This window comes from Oncorhynchus keta, unplaced genomic scaffold, assembly GCF_023373465.1.
Source record: "Oncorhynchus keta strain PuntledgeMale-10-30-2019 unplaced genomic scaffold, Oket_V2 Un_contig_4633_pilon_pilon, whole genome shotgun sequence".
Taxonomy (NCBI): Eukaryota; Metazoa; Chordata; class Actinopteri; order Salmoniformes; family Salmonidae; genus Oncorhynchus; species Oncorhynchus keta.
Window position 1 is genome coordinate 3,378 of NW_026287880.1, and position 22,650 is coordinate 26,027.

The following is a 22,650-nucleotide window of genomic DNA, read 5'->3' on the forward strand; positions in this document are numbered from 1 at the left end:
TAATGGTGTGTAATAATCATAGACATTATAACCAGGGTAATAATGGTGTGTAATAATCATAGACATTATAACCAGGGTAATAATGGTGTGTGTAATAATCATAGACATTATAACCAGGGTAATAATGGTGTGTAATAATCATAGACATTATAACCAGGGTAATAATGGTGTGTAATAATCATAGACATTATAACCAGGGTAATAATGGTGTGTAATAATCATAGACATTATAACCAGGGTAATAATGGTGTGTGTAATAATCCTAGACATTAAAACCAGGGTAATAACTGTGTGTTCCAGACTCGGTGGGGTGTGTGGACCCAGAGGAGTGTGTGAGGGTGTGGAGCGGAGGTGGGCTGCTCCAACATCGCTTCCCAAAACTGGTCATCGAACTCATGCCCAGCGGTGAGTGAGTGTGTGTGTGTGTAATGCTGTATGTGTGTAAAAGCCTGGTGTAGATTGTATCTAAAAGCCTGGTGTAGAATGTCTCTGGGTGGTGTAGAATGTCTCTGGGTGGTGTAGAATGTCTCTGGGTGGTGTAGAATGTCTCTGGGTGGTGTAGAATGTATCAGTCATGTCTCTGGGTGATGTAGAATGTATCAGTCATGTCTCTGGGTGGTGTAGAATGTCTCTGGGTGGTGTAGAATGTCCCTGGGTGGTGTCGAATGTCTCTGGGTGGTGTAGAATGTATCAGTCATGTCTCTGGGTGATGTAGAATGTATCAGTCATGTCTCTGGGTGGTGTACAATGTATCAGTCATGTCTCTGGGTGGTGTAGAATGTATCAGTCATGTCTCTGGGTGGTGTAGAATGTCTCTGGGTGGTAGAATGTCCCTGGGTGGTATCGAATGTCTCTGGGTGGTGTAGAATGTATCCGTCATGTCTCTGGGTGGTGTAGAATGTCTCTGGGTGGTGTAGAATGTATCAGTCATGTCTCTGGGTGGTGTAGAATGTCTCTGGGTGGTGTAGAATGTCTCTGGGTGGTGTAGAATGTCTCTGGGTGGTGTAGAATGTATCAGTCATGTCTCTGGGTGGTGTAGAATGTCTCAGTCATGTCTCTGGGTGATGTAGAATGTCTCTGGGTGGTGTAGAATGTCTCTGGGTGGTGTAGAATGTCTCTGGGTGGTGTAGAATGTATCAGTCATGTCTCTGGGTGGTGTAGAATATATCAGTCATGTCTCTGGGTGGTGTAGAATGTATCAGTCATGTCTCTGGGTGGTGTAGAATATATCAGTCATGTCTCTGGGTGGTGTAGAATGTATCCGTCATGTCTCTGGGTGGTGTAGAATGTATCAGTCATGTCTCTGGGTGGTGTAGAATGTATCAGTCATGTCTCTGGGTGGTGTAGAATGTCTCTGGGTGGTGTAGAATGTATCAGTCATGTCTCTGGGTGGTGTAGAATGTATCAGTCATGTCTCTGGGTGGTGTAGAATGTATCAGTCATGTATCTGGGTGGTGTAGAATGTATCAGTCATGTCTCTGGGTGGTGTAGAATATATCAGTCATGTCTCTGGGTGGTGTAGAATATATCAGTCATGTCTCTGGGTGGTGTAGAATGTCTCTGGGTGGTGTAGAATGTCTCTGGGTGGTGTAGAATGTCTCTGGGTGGTGTAGAATGTATCAGTCATGTCTCTGGGTGGTGTGGAATGTATCAGTCATGTCTCTGGGTGGTGTAGAATGTATCAGTCATGTCTCTGGGTGGTGTAGAATGTATCAGTCATGTCTCTGGGTGGTGTAGAATGTATCAGTCATGTCTCTGGGTGGTGTAGAATGTATCAGTCATGTCTCTGGGTGGTGTAGAATGTATCAGTCATGTCTCTGGGTGGTGTAGAATGTCTCTGGGTGGTGTGGAATGTATCAGTCATGTCTCTGGGTGGTGTAGAATGTCTCTGGGTGGTGTAGAATGTATCAGTCATGTCTCTGGGTGGTGTAGAATGTATCAGTCATGTCTCTGGGTGGTGTAGAATGTCTCTGGGTGGTGTAGAATGTATCAGGCATGTCTCTGGGTGGTGTAGAATGTCTCTGGGTGGGTAGATTGTATCCGTCATGTCTCTGGGTGGTGTAGAATGTCTCTGGGTGGTGTAGAATGTATCAGTCATGTCTCTGGGTGGTGTAGAATGTATCAGTCATGTCTCTGGGTGGTGTAGAATGTATCAGTCATGTCTCTGGGTGGTGTAGAATATATCAGTCATGTCTCTGGGTGGTGTAGAATGTATCAGTCATGTCTCTGGGTGGTGTAGAATGTATCAGTCATGTCTCTGGGTGGTGTAGAATGTATCAGTCATGTCTCTGGGTGGTGTAGAATGTCTCTGGGTGGTGTAGAATGTATCAGGCATGTCTCTGGGTGGTGTAGAATGTATCAGTCATGTCTCTGGGTGGTGTAGAATGTATCAGTCATGTCTCTGGGTGGTGTAGAATGTATCAGTCATGTCTCTGGGTGGTGTAGAATGTATCAGTCATGTCTCTGGGTGGTGTAGAATGTATCAGTCATGTCTCTGGGTGGTGTAGAATGTCTCTGGGTGGTGTAGAATGTCTCTGGGTGGTGTAGAATGTCTCTGGGTGGTGTAGAATATATCAGTCATGTCTCTGGGTGGTGTAGAATGTATCAGTCATGTCTCTGGGTGGTGTAGAATGTATCAGTCATGTCTCTGGGTGGTGTAGAATGTCTCTGGGTGGTGTAGAATGTATCAGTCATGTCTCTGGGTGGTGTAGAATGTCTCTGGGTGGTGTAGAATGTATCAGTCATGTCTCTGGGTGGTGTAGAATGTCTCTGGGTGGTGTAGAATGTATCAGTCATGTCTCTGGGTGGTGTAGAATGTATCAGTCATGTCTCTGGGTGGTGTAGAATGTCTCTGGGTGGTGTAGAATGTATCAGGCATGTCTCTGGGTGGTGTAGAATGTCTCTGGGTGGTGTAGATTGTATCCGTCATGTCTCTGGGTGGTGTAGAATGTCTCTGGGTGGTGTAGAATGTATCAGTCATGTCTCTGGGTGGTGTAGAATGTATCAGTCATGTCTCTGGGTGGTGTAGAATGTATCAGTCATGTCTCTGGGTGGTGTAGAATATATCAGTCATGTCTCTGGGTGGTGTAGAATGTATCAGTCATGTCTCTGGGTGGTGTAGAATGTATCCGTCATGTCTCTGGGTGGTGTAGAATGTATCAGTCATGTCTCTGGGTGGTGTAGAATGTCTCTGGGTGGTGTAGAATGTATCAGGCATGTCTCTGGGTGGTGTAGAATGTATCAGTCATGTCTCTGGGTGGTGTAGAATGTATCAGTCATGTTTCTGGGTGGTGTAGAATGTATCAGTCATGTCTCTGGGTGGTGTAGAATGTATCAGTCATGTCTCTGGGTGGTGTAGAATGTATCAGTCATGTCTCTGGGTGGTGTAGAATGTCTCTGGGTGGTGTAGAATGTCTCTGGGTGGTGTAGAATGTCTCTGGGTGGTGTAGAATATATCAGTCATGTCTCTGGGTGGTGTAGAATATATCAGTCATGTCTCTGGGTGGTGTAGATTGTATCAGTCATGTCTCTGGGTGGTGTAGAATGTATCAGTCATGTCTCTGGGTGGTGTAGAATATATCAGTCATGTCTCTGGGTGGTGTAGAATGTATCAGTCATGTCTCTGGGTGGTGTAGAATGTATCAGTCATGTCTCTGGGTGGTGTAGAATGTCTCTGGGTGGTGTAGAATGTCTCTGGGTGGTGTAGAATGTCTCTGGGTGGTGTGGAATGTATCAGTCATGTCTCTGGGTGGTGTAGAATGTATCAGTCATGTCTCTGGGTGGTGTAGAATGTATCAGTCATGTCCCTGGGTGGTGTAGAATGTATCAGTCATGTCTCTGGGTGGTGTAGAATGTATCAGTCATGTCTCTGGGTGGTGTAGAATATATCAGTCATGTCTCTGGGTGGTGTAGAATATATCAGTCATGTCTCTGGGTGGTGTAGAATGTATCAGTCATGTCTCTGGGTGGTGTAGAATGTATGAGTCATGTCTCTGGGTGGTGTGGAATGTATCAGTCATGTCTCTGGGTGGTGTAGAATGTATCCGTCATGTCTCTGGGTGGTGTAGAATGTCTCTGGGTGGTGTAGAATGTCTCTGGGTGGTGTAGAATGTCTCTGGGTGGTGTGGAATGTATCAGTCATGTCTCTGGGTGGTGTAGAATGTATCAGTCATGTCTCTGGGTGGTGTAGAATGTATCAGTCATGTCCCTGGGTGGTGTAGAATGTATCAGTCATGTCTCTGGGTGGTGTAGAATGTATCAGTCATGTCTCTGGGTGGTGTAGAATATATCAGTCATGTCTCTGGGTGGTGTAGAATATATCAGTCATGTCTCTGGGTGGTGTAGAATGTATCAGTCATGTCTCTGGGTGGTGTAGAATATATCAGTCATGTCTCTGGGTGGTGTAGTATATATCAGTCATGTCTCTGGGTGGTGTAGAATATATCAGTCATGTCTCTGGGTGGTGTAGAATGTATCAGTCATGTCTCTGGGTGGTGTAGAATATATCAGTCATGTCTCTGGGTGGTGTAGAATGTATCAGTCATGTCTCTGGGTGGTGTAGAATGTATCAGTCATGTCTCTGGGTGGTGTAGAATGTATCAGTCATGTCTCTGGGTGGTGTAGAATGTATCAGTCATCAGTCATTGGAATAGACAATACCATGGGGTTGGCTTGGAATAGACAATACCATGGGGTTGGATTGGAATAGACAATACCATGGGGTTGGCTTGGAATAGACAATACCATGGGGTTGGATTGGAATAGACAATACCATGGGGTTGGATTGGAACAGACAATACCATGGGGTTGGCTTGGAATAGACAATACCATGGGGTTGGCTTGGAATAGACAATACCATGGGGTTGGGTTGGAATAGACAATACCATGGGGTTGGATTGGAATAGACAATACCATGGGGTTGGCTTGGAATAGACAATACCATGGGGTTGGCTTGGAATAGACAATACTATGGGGTTGGCTTGGAATAGACAATACCATGGGGTTGGGTTGGAATAGACAATACCATGGGGTTGGATTGGAATAGACAATACCATGGGGTTGGCTTGGAATAGACAATACCATGGGGTTGGATTGGAATAGACAATAACATGGGGTTGGCTTGGAATAGACAATACCATGGGGTTGGCTTGAATAGACAATACCATGGGGTTGGATTGGAATAGACAATACCATGGGGTTGGCTTGGAATAGACAATACCATGGGGTTGGCTTGGAATAGACAATACCATGGGGTTGGATTGGAATAGACAATACCATGGGGTTGGCTTGGATTGGAATAGACAATACCATGGGGTTGGATTGGAATAGACAATACCATGGGGTTGGATTGGAATAGACAATACCATGGGGTTGGATTGGAATAGACAATACCATCGGGTTGGCTTGGAATAGACAATACCATGGGGTTGGCTTGGAATAGACAATACCATGGGGTTGAATTGGAATAGACAATACCATGGGGTTGGCTTGGAATAGACAATACCATGGGGTTGGCTTGGAATAGACAATACCATGGGGTTGGATTGGAATAGACAATACCATGGGGTTGGCTTGGAATAGACAATACCATGGGGTTGAATTGGAATAGACAATACCATGGGGTTGGCTTGGAATAGACAATACCATGGGGTTGGATTGGAATAGACAATACCATGGGGTTGGCTTGGATTAGAATAGACAATACCATGGGGTTGGCTTGGAATAGACAATACCATGGGGTTGGATTGGAATAGACAATACCATGGGGTTGGCTTGGAATAGACAATACCATGGGGTTGGCTTGGAATAGACAATACCATGGGGTTGGATTGGAATAGACAATACCATGGGGTTGGCTTGGAATAGACAATACCATGGGGTTGGATTGGAATAGACAATACCATGGGGGTGGATTGGAATAGACAATACCATGGGGTTGGATTGGATTGGAATAGACAATACCATGGGGTTGGCTTGGAATAGACAATACCATGGGGTTGGATTGGAATAGACAATACCATGGGGTTGGATTGGAATAGACAATACCATGGGGTTGGCTTGGAAAGACAATACCATGGGGTTGGCTTGGAATAGACAATACCATGGGGTTGGCTTGGAATAGACAATACCATGGGGTTGGATTGGAATAGACAATACCATGGGGTTGGCTTGGAATAGACAATACCGTGGGGTTGGCTTGGAATAGACAATACCATGGGGTTGGATTGGAATAGACAATACCATGGGGTTGGATTGGAATAGACAATACCATGGGGTTGGATTGGAATAGACAATACCATGGGGTTGGCTTGGAATAGGCAATACCATGGGGTTGGATTGGAATAGACAATACCATGGGGTTGGATTGGAATAGACAATACCATGGGGTTGGATTGGAATAGACAATACCATGGGGTTGGATTGGAATAGACAATACCATGGGGTTGGATTGGAATAGACAATACCATGGGGTTGGATTGGATTGGAATAGACAATACCATGGGGTTGGCTTGGAATAGACAATACCATGGGGTTGGATTGGAATAGACAATACCATGGGGTTGGCTTGGAATAGACAATACCATGGGGTTGGATTGGAATAGACAATACCATGGGGTTGGATTGGAATAGACAATACCATGGGGTTGGATTGGAATAGACAATACCATGGGGTTGGATTGGAATAGACAATACCATCATGGGGTTGGCTTGGAATAGACAATACCATGGGGTTGGCTTGGAATAGACAATACCATGGGGTTGGATTGGAACAGACAATACCATGGGGTTGGATTGGAATAGACAATACTATGGGGGTGGATTGGAATAGACAATACCATGGGGTTGGATTGGAATAGACAATACCATGGGGTTGGATTGGATTGGAATAGACAATACCATGGGGTTGGATTGGAATAGACAATACCATGGGGTTGGATTGGAATAGACAATACCATGGGGTTGGATTGGATTGGAATAGACAATACCATGGGGTTGGATTGGAATAGACAATACCATGGGGTTGGATTGGATTGGAATAGACAATACCATGGGGTTGGATTGGAATAGACAATACCATGGGGTTGGATTGGCTTGGAATAGACAATACCATGGGGTTGGATTGGAATAGACAATACCATGGGGTTGGCTTGGAATAGACAATACCGTGGGGTTGGCTTGGAATAGACAATACCATGGGGTTGGATTGGAATAGACAATACCATGGGGTTGGATTGGAATAGACAATACCATGGGGTTGGATTGGAATAGACAATACCATGGGGTTGGATTGGAATAGGCAATACCATGGGGTTGGCTTGGAATAGACAATACCATGGGGTTGGATTGGAATAGACAATACCATGGGGTTGGATTGGAATAGACAATACCATGGGGTTGGATGGATTGGAATAGACAATACCATGGGGTTGGCTTGGAATAGACAATACCATGGGGTTGGATTGGAATAGACAATACCATGGGGTTGGCTTGGAATAGACAATACCATGGGGTTGGATTGGAATAGACAATACCATGGGGTTGGATTGGAATAGACAATACCATGGGGTTGGATTGGAATAGACAATACCATGGGGTTGGCTTGGAATAGACAATACCATGGGGTTGGCTTGGAATAGACAATACCATGGGGTTGGCTTGGAATAGACAATACCATGGGGTTGGATTGGAATAGACAATACCATGGGGTTGGGTTGGATTGGAATAGACAATACCATGGGGTTGGATTGGAATAGACAATACCATGGGGTTGGATTGGAATAGACAATACCATGGGGTTGGATTGGAATAGACAATACCATGGGGTTGGATTGGAATAGACAATACCATGGGGTTGGATTGGATTGGAATAGACAATACCATGGGGTTGGATTGGAATAGACAATACCATGGGGTTGGGTTGGAATAGACAATACCATGGGGTTGGCTTGGATTGGAATAGACAATACCATGGGGTTGGCTTGGATTGGAATAGACAATACCATGGGGTTGGATTGGAATAGACAATACCATGGGGTTGGCTTGGATTGGAATAGACAATACCATGGGGTTGGATTGGAATAGACAATACCATGGGGTTGGATTGGAATAGACAATACCATGGGGTTAGATTGGAATAGACAATACCATGGGGTTGGATTGGATTGGAATAGACAATACCATGGGGTTGGCTTGGAATAGACAATACCATGGGGACAATACCATGGGGTTGGATTGGAATAGACAATACCATGGGGTTGGCTTGGAATAGACAATACCATCGGGTTGGCTTGGAATAGACAATACCATGGGGTTGGCTTGGAATAGACAATACCATGGGGTTGGATTGGAATAGACAATACCATGGGGTTGGATTGGATTGGAATAGACAATACCATGGGGTTGGCTTGGAATAGACAATACCATGGGGTTGGATTGGAATAGACAATACCATGGGGTTGGATTGGAATAGACAATACCATGGGGTTGGATTGGAATAGACAATACCATGGGGTTGGATTGGAATAGACAATACCATGGGGTTGGATTGGAATAGACAATACCATGGGGTTGGATTGGAATAGACAATACCATGGGGTTGGCTTGGATTGGAATAGACAATACCATGGGGTTGGATTGGAATAGACAATACCATGGGGTTGGCTTGGAATAGACAATACCATGGGGTTGGATTGGAATAGACAATACCATGGGGTTGGATTGGAATAGACAATACCATGGGGTTGGCTTGGATTGGAATAGACAATACCATGGGGTTGGATTGGAATAGACAATACCATGGGGTTGGATTGGAATAGACAATACCATGGGGTTGGCTTGGATTGGAATAGACAATACCATGGGGTTGGGTTGGAATAGACAATACCATGGGGTTGGCTTGGATTGGAATAGACAATACCATGGGGTTGGATTGGAATAGACAATACCATGGGGTTGGATTGGAATAGACAATACCATGGGGTTGGATTGGAATAGACAATACCATGGGGTTGGATTGGAATAGACAATACCATGGGGTTGGATTGGAATAGACAATACAATGGGGTTGGCTTGGAATAGACAATACCATGGGGTTGGATTGGAATAGACAATACCATGGGGTTGGGTTGGATTGGAATAGACAATACCATGGGGTTGGATTGGAATAGACAATACCATGGGGTTGGATTAGAATAGACAATACCATGGGGTTGGATTGGAATAGACAATACCATGGGGTTGGATTGGAATAGACAATACCATGGGGTTGGATTGGAATAGACAATACCATGGGGTTGGATTGGAATAGACAATACCATGGGGTTGGATTGGAATAGACAATACCATGGGGTTGGATTGGAATAGACAATACCATGGGGTTGGATTGGAATAGACAATACCATGGGGTTGGATTGGAATAGACAATACCATGGGGTTGGATTGGAATAGACAATACCATGGGGTTGGATTGGAATAGACAATACCATGGGGTTGGATTGGAATAGACAATACCATGGGGTTGGATTGGATTGGAATAGACAATACCATGGGGTTGGATTGGAATAGACAATACCATGGGGTTGGATTGGAATAGACAATACCATGGGGTTGGATTGGAATAGACAATACCATGGGGTTGGATTGGAATAGACAATACCATGGGGTTGGATTGGAATAGACAATACCATGGGGTTGGATTGGAATAGACAATACCATGGGGTTGGATTGGAATAGACAATACCATGGGGTTGGATTGGAATAGACAATACCATGGGGTTGGATTGGAATAGACAATACCATGGGGTTGGATTGGAATAGACAATACCATGGGGTTGGATTGGAATAGACAATACCATGGGGTTGGATTGGAATAGACAATACCATGGGGTTGGATTGGAATAGACAATACCATGGGGTTGGATTGGAATAGACAATACCATGGGGTTGGATTGGAATAGACAATACCATGGGGTTGGATTGGAATAGACAATACCATGGGGTTGGATTGGAATAGACAATACCATGGGGTTGGATTGGAATAGACAATACCATGGGGTTGGATTGGAATAGACAATACCATGGGGTTGGATTGGATTGGAAGACAATACCATGGGGTTGGATTGGAATAGACAATACCATGGGGGGTTGGATTGGAATAGACAATACCATGGGGTTGGATTGGAATAGACAATACCATGGGGGGTTGGATTGGAATAGACAATACCATGGGGTTGGGTTGGAATAGACAATACCATGGGGTTGGATTGGAATAGACAATACCATGGGGTTGGATTGGAATAGACAATACCATGGGGTTGGATTGGAATAGACAATACCATGGGGTTGGATTGGAATAGACAATACCATGGGGTTGGATTGGAATAGACAATACCATGGGGTTGGATTGGAATAGACAATACCATGGGGTTGGATTGGAATAGACAATACCATGGGGTTGGATTGGAATAGACAATACCATGGGGGGTTGGATTGGAATAGACAATACCATGGGGTTGGCTTGGAATAGACAATACCATGGGGTTGGCTTGGAATAGACAATACCATGGGGTTGGCTTGGAATAGACAATACCATGGGGTTGGATTGGAATAGACAATACCATGGGGTTGGATTGGAATAGACAATACCATGGGGTTGGCTTGGAATAGACAATACCATGGGGTTGGATTGGAATAGACAATACCATGGGGTTGGATTGGAATAGACAATACCATGGGGTTGGATTGGAATAGACAATACCATGGGGTTGGATTGGAATAGACAATACCATGGGGTTGGATTGGAATAGACAATACCATGGGGTTGGATTGGAATAGACAATACCATGGGGTTGGATTGGAATAGACAATACCATGGGGTTGGATTGGAATAGACAATACCATGGGGTTGGATTGGAATAGACAATACCATGGGGTTGGATTGGAATAGACAATACCATGGGGTTGGATTGGAATAGACAATACCATGGGGGGTTGGATTGGAATAGACAATACCATGGGGTTGGATTGGAATAGACAATACCATGGGGTTGGATTGGAATTGTTGAATAGACAATACCATGGGGTTGGATTGGAATAGACAATACCATGGGGGTTGGATTGGAATAGACAATACCATGGGGTTGGATGGGGTTTGGAATAGACAATACCATGGGGGGTTGGCATTGGCTTGGAATAGACAATACCATGGGGTTGGATTGGAATAGACAATACCATGGGGTTGGCTTGGAATAGACAATACCATGGGGTTGGCTTGGATTAGAATAGACAATACCATGGGGTTGGATTGGAATAGACAATACCATGGGGTTGGATTGGATTGGAATAGACAATACCATGGGGTTGGATTGGAATAGACAATACCATGGGGTTGGATTGGATTGGAATAGACAATACCATGGGGTTGGATTGGAATAGACAATACCATGGGGTTGGATTGGAATAGACAATACCATGGGGTTGGCTTGGAATAGACAATACCATGGGGTTGGATTGGAATAGACAATACCATGGGGTTGGCTTGGAATAGACAATACCATGGGGTTGGATTGGAATAGACAATACCATGGGGTTGGCTTGGAATAGACAATACCATGGGGTTGGCTTGGAATAGACAATACCATGGGGTTGGATTGGAATAGACAATACCATGGGGTTGGATTGGAATAGACAATACCATGGGGTTGGATTGGAATAGACAATACCATGGGGTTGGCTTGGAATAGACAATACCATGGGGTTGGCTTGGAATAGACAATACCATGGGGTTGGCTTGGAATAGACAATACCATGGGGTTGGATTGGAATAGACAATACCATGGGGTTGGATTGGAATAGACAATACCATGGGGTTGGCTTGGAATAGACAATACCATGGGGTTGGATTGGAATAGACAATACCATGGGGTTGGATTGGAATAGACAATACTATGGGGTTGGCTTGGAATAGACAATAGAATATATTGAATAGAATAGATTGAAATTCCATGAGGTCTGATGATTACATGTGTGTGTGTGTGTGTGTGTGTGTGTGTGTGTGTGTGTGTGTGTGTGTGTGTGTGTGTGTGTGTGTGTGTGTGTGTGTGTGTGTGTGTGTGTGTAGGTCTGCGGGGGCTGATGATAGCAGTGATGATGGCGGCCCTGATGTCATCGTTGACCTCTATCTTTAACTCCTCCTCCACGCTCTTCACCATGGACATCTGGAAGAAGTACCGCGCTTACGCCTCGGAACGGGAGCTGCTATTGGTCGGCAGGTCAGTCACTCACACAGGAACAGCTGTTATTGGTCGGCAGGTCAGTCACTTATACAGGAACAGCTGTTATTGGTCGGCAGGTCAGTCACTTATACAGGAACAGCTGCTATTGGTCGGCAGGTCAGTCACTCATACAGGAACAGCTGTTATTGGTCGGCAGGTCAGTCACTCATACAGGAACAGCTGCTATTGGTCGGCAGGTCAGTCACTCATACAGGAACAGCTGCTATTGGTCGGCAGGTCAGTCACTCATACAGGAACAGCTGTTATTGGTCAGCAGGTCAGTCACTCATACAGGAACAGCTGCTATTGGTCGGCAGGTCAGTCACTCATACAGGAACAGCTGCTATTGGTCAGCAGGTCAGTCACTCATACAGGAACAGCTGCTGTTTAGACGTTTAGGTTCTATTCTTAGAGATGATGTCATTGTATACGGTTCCTAAATCTCCACTGTGTGTGTGTGTGTGTGTGTGTGTGTGTGTGTGTGTGTGTGTGTGTGTGTGTGTGTGTGTGTGTGTGTGTGTGTGTGTGTAGGATAGTAACAGTGATTCTGGTGGTGATAAGCGTGGTGTGGATTCCAATCCTGCAGTCGGCCAATAGCGGACAGCTCTACGTTTACATCCAATCAGTGACCAGTTACCTGGCTCCACCCGTTACCGCTGTCTTCTCATTGGCTATCTTCTGGACCAGAACCAACGAGCAGGTAACACACACTTTAGTCCAAAAGGAAGGACAGTCAAGAATCCCTTTTCTTTTGGGTTAGCAGGAAACAAACCCATGACTCTTGGTGTTGCACAGTGGTCTGAGCCACATAGGACATGTAACAGAGTATAGTTAGTTATATAATTAGGGTTATATACTATAGTATAGTTAGTCATATAATTAGGGTTATATACTGGTGTGATCAGAGGGTTCTATAGTTAGTGATATAATTAGGGTTATATACTATAGTATAGTTAGTCATATAATTAGGGTTATATACTATAGTATAGTTAGTTATATAATTAGGGTTATATACTATAGTATAGTTAGTTATATAATTAGGGTTATATACTGGTGTGATCAGAGGGTTCTATAGTTAGTCATATAATTAGGGTTATATACTGGTGTGGTCAGAGGGTTCTATAGTATAGTTAGTTATATAATTAGGGTTATATACTGGTGTGATCAGAGGGTTCTATAGTTAGTCATATAATTAGGGTTATATACTGGTGTGATCAGAGGGTTGTATAGTTAGTTATATAATTAGGGTTATATACTATAGTATAGTTAGTCATATAATTAGGGTTATATACTGGTGTGATCAGAGGGTTGTATAGTTAGTTATATAATTAGGGTTATATACTATAGTATAGTTAGTCATATAATTAGGGTTATATACTGGTGTGATCAGAGGGTTGTATAGTTAGTTATATAATTAGGGTTATATACTATAGTATAGTTAGTTATATAATTAGGGTTATATACTATAGTATAGTTAGTTATATAATTAGGGTTATATACTGTTGTATAGTTAGTTATATAATTAGGGTTATATACTGGTGTGGTCAGAGGGTTCTATAGTTAGTCATATAATTAGGGTTATATACTATAGTATAGTTAGTTATATAATTAGGGTTATATACTGGTGTGATCAGAGGGTTCTATAGTATAGTTATATAATTAGGGTTATATACTATAGTATAGTTAGTCATATAATTAGGGTTATATACTATAGTATAGTTAGTCATATAATTAGGGTTATATACTATAGTATAGTTAGTCATATAATTAGGGTTATATACTATAGTATAGTTAGTCATATAATTAGGGTTATATACTATAGTATAGTTAGTTATATAATTAGGGTTATATACTGGTGTGATCAGAGGGTTCTATAGTTAGTCATATAATTAGGGTTTTATACTGGTGTGATCAGAGAGTTCTATAGTTAGTCATATAATTAGGGTTTTATACTGGTGTGATCAGAGGGTTCTATAGTATAGTTAGTTATATAATTAGGGTTATATACTGGTGTGATCAGAGGGTTGTATAGTTAGTTATATAATTAGGGTTATATACTGGTGTGATCAGAGGGTTGTATAGTTAGTTATATAATTAGGGTTATATACTGGTGTGATCAGAGGGTTATATAGTTAGTTATATAATTAGGGTTATATACTGGTGTGATCAGAGGGTTCTATAGTATAGTTAGTCATATAATTAGGGTTATATACTGGTGTGGTCAGAGGGTTCTATAGTTAGTTATATAATTAGGGTTATATACTATAGTATAGTTAGTCATATAATTAGGGTTATATACTATAGTATAGTTAGTCATATAATTAGGGTTATATACTATAGTATAGTTATATAATTAGGGTTATATACTATAGTATAGTTAGTCATATAATTAGGGTTATATACTATAGTATAGTTATATAATTAGGGTTATATACTGGTGTGATCAGAGGGTTCTATAGTATAGTTAGTCATATAATTAGGGTTATATACTGGTGTGATCAGAGGGTTCTATAGTATAGTTAGTCATATAATTAGGGTTATATACTGGTGTTATCAGAGGGTTCTATAGTATAGTTATATAATTAGGGTTATATACTGGTGTGATCAGATGGTTCTATAGTTAGTTATATAATTAGGGTTATATACTATAGTATAGTTAGTCATATAATTAGGGTTATATACTGGTGTGATCAGAGGGTTGTATAGTATAGTTAGTCATATAATTAGGGTTATATACTATAGTATAGTTAGTCATATAATTAGGGTTATATACTGGTGTGATCAGAGGGTTCTATAGTATAGTTAGTTATATAATTAGGGTTATATACTGGTGTGATCAGAGGGTTCTATAGTATAGTTATATAATTAGGGTTATATACTATAGTATAGTTAGTCATATAATTAGGGTTATATACTGGTGTGATCAGAGGGTTCTATAGTATAGTTAGTCATATAATTAGGGTTATATACTATAGTATAGTTAGTCATATAATTAGGGTTATATACTGGTGTGGTCAGAGGGTTGTATAGTTAGTTATATAATTAGGGTTATATACTATAGTATAGTTAGTCATATAATTAGGGTTATATACTATAGTATAGTTAGTCATATAATCAGGGTTATATACTATAGTATAGTTATAATTAGGGTTATATACTATAGTATAGTTAGTCATGTAATTAGGGTTATATACAATAGTATAGTTAGTTATATAATTAGGGTTATATACTGATGTGATCAGAGGGTTGTATAGTTAGTCATATAATTAGGGTTATATACTATAGTATAGTTAGTCATATAATTAGGGTTATATACTATAGTATAGTTATATAATTATGGTTATATACTATAGTATAGTTAGTCATATAATTAGGGTTATATACTGGTGTGATCAGAGGGTTCTATAGTTAGTCATATAATTAGGGTTATATACTATAGTATAGTTAGTCATATAATTAGGGTTATATACTATAGTATAGTTATATAATTAGGGTTATATACTATAGTATAGTTAGTCATATAATTAGGGTTATATACTATAGGGTTAGTCATATAATTAGGGTTATATACTATAGTATAGTTAGTTATATAATTAGGGTTATATACTGGTGTGATCAGATGGTTCTATAGTTAGTCATATAATTAGGGTTATATACTGGTGTGATCAGAGGGTTCTATAGTAGAGTTAGTCATATAATTAGGGTTATATACTATAGTATAGTTAGTCATATAATTAGGGTTATATACTATAGTATAGTTATTTATATAATTAGGGTTATATACTGGTGTGATCAGAGGGTTGTATAGTTAGTTATATAATTAGGGTTATATACTGGTGTGATCAGAGGGTTGTATAGTTAGTCATATAATTAGGGTTATATACTGGTGTGATCAGAGGGTTCTATAGTATAGTTAGTTATATAATTAGGGTTATATACTATAGTATAGTTAGTCATATAATTAGGGTTATATACTGGTGTGATCAGATGGTTGTATAGTTAGTTATATAATTAGGGTTATATACTGGTGTGATCAGAGGGTTCTATAGTATAGTTAGTTATATAATTAGGGTTATATACTATAGTATAGTTAGTCATATAATTATGGTTATATACTGGTGTGATCAGAGGGTTCTATAGTTAGTCATATAATTAGGGTTATATACTGGTGTGATCAGAGGGTTCTATAGTATAGTTAGTTATATAATTAGGGTTATATACTGGTGTGATCAGAGGGTTCTATAATTAGTCATATAATTAGGGTTATATACTATAGTATAGTTATATAATTAGGGTTATATACTGGTGTGATCAGAGGGTTCTATAGTATAGTTAGTCATATAATTAGGGTTATATACTATAGTATAGTTAGTCATATAATTAGGGTTATATACTGGTGTGATCAGAGGGTTCTATAGTTAGTTATATAATTAGGGTTATATACTATAGTATAGTTAGTCATATAATTAGGGTTATATACTGGTGTGATCAGAGGGTTCTATAGTTAGTTATATAATTAGGGTTATATACTATAGTATAGTTAGTCATATAATTAGGGTTATATACTGGTGTGATCAGAGGGTTCTATAGTTAGTTATATAATTAGGGTTATATACTATAGTATAGTTAGTCATATAATTAGGGTTATATACTATAGTATAGTTAGTCATATAATTAGGGTTATATACTGGTGTGATCAGAGGGTTCTATAGTATAGTTAGTTATATAATTAGGGTTACATACTGGTGTTGTCAGAGGGTTCTATAGTTAGTCATATAATTAGGGTTATATACTATAGTATAGTTAGTCATATAATTAGGGTTATATACTATAGTATAGTTAGTCATATAATTAGGGTTATATACTATAGTATAGTTATATAATTAGGGTTATATACTATAGTATAGTTAGTCATATAATTAGGGTTATATACAATAGTATAGTTAGTTATATAATTAGGGTTATATACTGATGTGATCAGAGGGTTGTATAGTTAGTCATATAATTAGGGTTATATACTATAGTATAGTTAGTCATATAATTAGGGTTATATACTATAGTATAGTTATATAATTATGGTTATATACTATAGTATAGTTAGTCATATAATTAGGGTTATATACTGGTGTGATCAGAGGGTTCTATAGTTAGTCATATAATTAGGGTTATATACTATAGTATAGTTAGTCATATAATTAGGGTTATATACTATAGTATAGTTATATAATTAGGGTTATATACTATAGTATAGTTAGTCATATAATTAGGGTTATATACTATAGTATAGTTAGTTATATAATTAGGGTTATATACTGGTGTGATCAGAGGGTTCTATAGTTAGTTATATAATTAGGGTTATATACTGGTGTGATCAGAGGGTTCTATAGTATAGTTAGTCATATAATTAGGGTTATATACTATAGTATAGTTAGTTATATAATTATGGTTATATACTATAGTATAGTTAGTCATATAATTAGGGTTATATACTGGTGTGATCAGAGGGTTGTATAGTTAGTCATATAATTAGGGTTATATACTGGTGTGATCAGAGGGTTGTATAGTTAGTCATATAATTAGGGTTATATACTATAGTATAGTTAGTTATATAATTAGGGTTATATACTATAGTATAGTTAGTCATATAATTAGGGTTATATACTGGTGTGATCAGAGGGTTCTATAGTTAGTTATATAATTAGGGTTATATACTGGTGTGATCAGAGGGTTCTATAGTATAGTTAGTTATATAATTAGGGTTATATACTATAGTATAGTTAGTCATATAATTATGGTTATATACTGGTGTGATCAGAGGTTCTATAGTTAGTCATATAATTAGGGTTATATACTGGTGTGATCAGAGGGTTCTATAGTATAGTTAGTTATATAATTAGGGTTATATACTGGTGTGATCAGAGGTTCTATAGTTAGTCATATAATTAGGGTTATATACTATAGTATAGTTAGTCATATAATTAGGGTTATATACTGGTGTGATCAGAGGGTTCTATAGTATAGTTAGTTATATAATTAGGGTTATATACTATAGTATAGTTAGTCATATAATTAGGGTTATATACTGGTGTGATCAGAGGGTTCTATAGTTAGTCATATAATTAGGGTTATATACTATAGTATAGTTAGTCATATAATTAGGGTTATATACTGGTGTGATCAGAGGGTTCTATAGTATAGTTATATAATTAGGGTTATATACTGGTGTGATCAGAGGGTTCTATAGTTAGTCATATAATTAGGGTTATATACTGGTGTGATCAGAGGGTTCTATAGTATAGTTATATAATTAGGGTTATATACTGGTGTTATCAGAGGGTTCTATAGTATAGTTATATAATTAGGGTTATATACTGGTGTGATCAGAGGGTTCTATAGTATAGTTATATAATTAGGGTTATATACTGGTGTGATCAGAGGGTTCTATAGTTAGTCATATAATTAGGGTTATATACTGGTGTGATCAGAGGGTTGTATAGTTAGTTATATAATTAGGGTTATATACTATAGTATAGTTAGTTATATAATTAGGGTTATATACTATAGTATAGTTAGTCATATAATTAGGGTTATATACTATAGTATAGTTAGTCATATAATTACGGTTATATACTGGTGTGATCAGAGGGTTCTATAGTTAGTCATATAATTAGGGTTATATACTGGTGTGATCAGAGGGTTCTATAGTTAGTTATATAATTAGGGTTATATACTGGTGTGATCAGATGGTTCTATAGTTAGTCATATAATTAGGGTTATATACTATAGTATAGTTAGTTATATAATTAGGGTTATATACTGGTGTGATCAGAGGATTCTATAGTTAGTCATATAATTAGGGTTATATACTGGTGTGATCAGAGGGTTCTATAGTATAGTTATATAATTAGGGTTATATACTATAGTATAGTTAGTCATATAATTAGGGTTATATACTGGTGTGATCAGAGGGTTCTATAGTTAGTTATATAATTAGGGTTATATACTGGTGTGATCAGAGGGTTCTATAGTATAGTTAGTTATATAATTAGGGTTATATACTATAGTATAGTTAGTCATATAATTAGGGTTATATACTGGTGTGATCAGAGGGTTCTATAGTATAGTTAGTTATATAATTAGGGTTATATACTGGTGTGATCAGAGGGTTGTATAGTTAGTCATATAATTAGGGTTATATACTGGTGTGATCAGAGGGTTCTATAGTTAGTTATATAATTAGGGTTATATACTATAGTATAGTTAGTTATATAATTAGGGTTATATACTGGTGTGATCAGAGGGTTTTATAATTTAGTATAGTTATATAATTAGGGTTATATACTATAGTATAGTTAGTTATATAATTAGGGTTATATACTGGTGTGATCAGAGGGTTGTATACTTAGTTATATAATTAGGGTTATATACTGGTGTGATCAGAGGGTTCTATAGTTAGTCATATAATTAGGGTTATATACTATAGTATAGTTAGTTATATAATTAGGGTTATATACTATAGTATAGTTAGTTATATAATTAGGGTTATATACTATAGTATAGTTAGTCATATAATTAGGGTTATATACTATAGTATAGTTAGTCATATAATTAGGGTTATATACTATAGTATAGTTAGTCATATAATTAGGGTTATATACTATAGTATAGTTAGTCATATAATTAGGGTTATATACTGGTGTGATCAGAGGGTTCTATAGTATAGTTATATAATTAGGGTTATATACTATAGTATAGTTAGTCATATAATTAGGGTTATATACTATAGTATAGTTAGTCATATAATTAGGGTTATATACTGGTGTGGTCAGAGGGTTCTATAGTTAGTTATATAATTAGGGTTATATACTGGTGTGATCAGAGGGTTCTATAGTTAGTCATATAATTAGGGTTATATACTGGTGTGATCAGAGGGTTCTATAGTATAGTTAGTCATATGATTAGGGTTATATACTGGTGTGATCAGAGGGTTGTATAGTATAGTTAGTCATATAATTAGGGTTATATACTGGTGTGATCAGAGGGTTATACAGTTAGTTATATAATTAGGGTTATATACTGGTGTGATCAGAGGGTTCTATAGTTAGTCATATAATTAGGGTTATATACTATAGTATAGTTAGTCATATAATTAGGGTTATATACTGGTGTGATCAGAGGGTTCTATAGTTAGTCATATAATTAGGGTTATATACTATAGTATAGTTAGTCATATAATTAGGGTTATATACTGGTGTGATCAGAGGGTTGTATAGTATAGTTAGTTATATAATTAGGGTTATATACTATAGTATAGTTAGTCATATAATTAGGGTTATATACTATAGTATAGTTAGTCACATAATTAGGGTTATATACTATAGTATAGTTAGTTATATAATTAGGGTTATATACTGGTGTGATCAGAGGGTTCTATAGTTAGTTATATAATTAGGGTTATATACTGGTGTGATCAAAGGGTTCTATAGTTAGTCATATAATTAGGGTTATATACTGGTGTGATCAGAGGGTTCTATAGTTAGTCATATAATTAGGGTTATATACTGGTGTGATCAGAGGGTTCTATAGTTAGTCATATAATTAGGGTTATATACTGGTGTGATCAGAGGTTCTATAGTTAGTCATATAATTAGGGTTATATACTATAGTATAGTTAGTTATATAATTAGGGTTATATACTATAGTATAGTTAGTTATATAATTAGGGTTATATACTGGTGTGATCAGAGGGTTCTATAGTTAGTTATATAATTAGGGTTATATACTGGTGTGATCAGAGGGTTCTATAGTTAGTCATATAATTAGGGTTATATACTATAGTATAGTTAGTCACATAATTAGGGTTATATACTATAGTATAGTTAGTCATATAATTAGGGTTATATACTATAGTATAGTTAGTTATATAATTAGGGTTATATACTGGTGTGATCAAAGGGTTCTATAGTTAGTCATATAATTAGGGTTATATACTGGTGTGATCAGAGGGTTCTATAGTATAGTTAGTCATATAATTAGGGTTATATACTATAGTATAGTTAGTCATATAATTAGGGTTATATACTGGTGTGATCAGAGGGTTATATAGTTAGTTATATAATTAGGGTTATATACTGGTGTGATCAGATGGTTCTATAGTTAGTCATATAATTAGGGTTATATACTATAGTATAGTTAGTCATATAATTAGGGTTATATACTGGTGTGATCAGAGGGTTCTATAGTTAGTCATATAATTAGGGTTATATACTATAGTATAGTTAGTCATATAATTAGGGTTATATACTGGTGTGATCAGAGGGTTCTATAGTATAGTTAGTTATATAATTAGGGTTATATACTATAGTATAGTTAGTCATATAATTAGGGTTATATACTATAGTATAGTTAGTCATATAATTAGGGTTATATACTATAGTATAGTTAGTTATATAATTAGGGTTATATACTGGTGTGATCAGAGGGTTCTATAGTTAGTTATATAATTAGGGTTATATACTGGTGTGATCAGAGGGTTGTATAGTTAGTCATATAATTAGGGTTATATACTGGTGTGATCAGATGGTTCTATAGTTAGTCATATAATTAGGGTTATATACTGGTGTGATCAGAGGGTTCTATAGTATAGTTAGTTATATAATTAGGGTTATATACTGGTGTGATCAGAGGGTTCTATAGTTAGTTATATAATTAGGGTTATATACTGGTGTGATCAGAGGGTTCTATAGTTAGTCATATAATTAGGGTTATATACTGGTGTGATCAGAGGGTTCTATAGTTAGTCATATAATTAGGGTTATATACTGGTGTGATCAGAGGGTTCTATAGTTAGTTATATAATTAGGGTTATATACTGGTGTGATCAGAGAGTTCTATAGTTAGTCATATAATTAGAGTTATATACTGGTGTGATCAGAGGGTTATATACTATAGTATAGTTATATAATTAGGGTTATATACTATAGTATAGTTAGTTATATAATTAGGGTTATATACTGGTGTGGTCAGAGGTTTATATACTATAGTATAGTTATATAATTAGGGTTATATACTATAGTATAGTTAGTTATATAATTAGGGTTATATACTGGTGTGATCAGAGGGTTATATACTATAGTATAGTTATATAATTAGGGTTATATACTGGTGTGATCAGAGGGTTCTATAGTATAGTTAGTTATATAATTAGGGTTATATACTATAGTATAGTTATATAATTAGGGTTATATACTGGTGTGATCAGAGGGTTCTATAGTATAGTTAGTTATATAATTAGGGTTATATACTATAGTATAGTTAGTCATATAATTAGGGTTATATACTGGTGTGATCAGAGGGTTGTATAGTTAGTTATATAATT

The 22,650-nt window shown here is 37.8% G+C and overlaps 1 protein-coding gene across 1 annotated transcript in view; it reads left to right on the plus strand.

Annotated features, from left to right (window-relative positions):
* Nucleotides 1-300: 300 nt before the first annotated feature.
* Nucleotides 301-22,650, plus strand: part of LOC127924840 (sodium/glucose cotransporter 5-like) — a gene marked incomplete at its 5' end in the record, with an annotated part of 38,127 nt that continues 15,777 nt past the window's right edge. The window contains 3 exons of the mRNA XM_052509452.1: nt 301-405; nt 12,119-12,269; nt 12,804-12,972. Of these exons, the coding sequence (XP_052365412.1) occupies nt 301-405; nt 12,119-12,269; nt 12,804-12,972 (425 nt within the window). The remainder of the gene's footprint in view (nt 406-12,118; nt 12,270-12,803; nt 12,973-22,650) is intronic.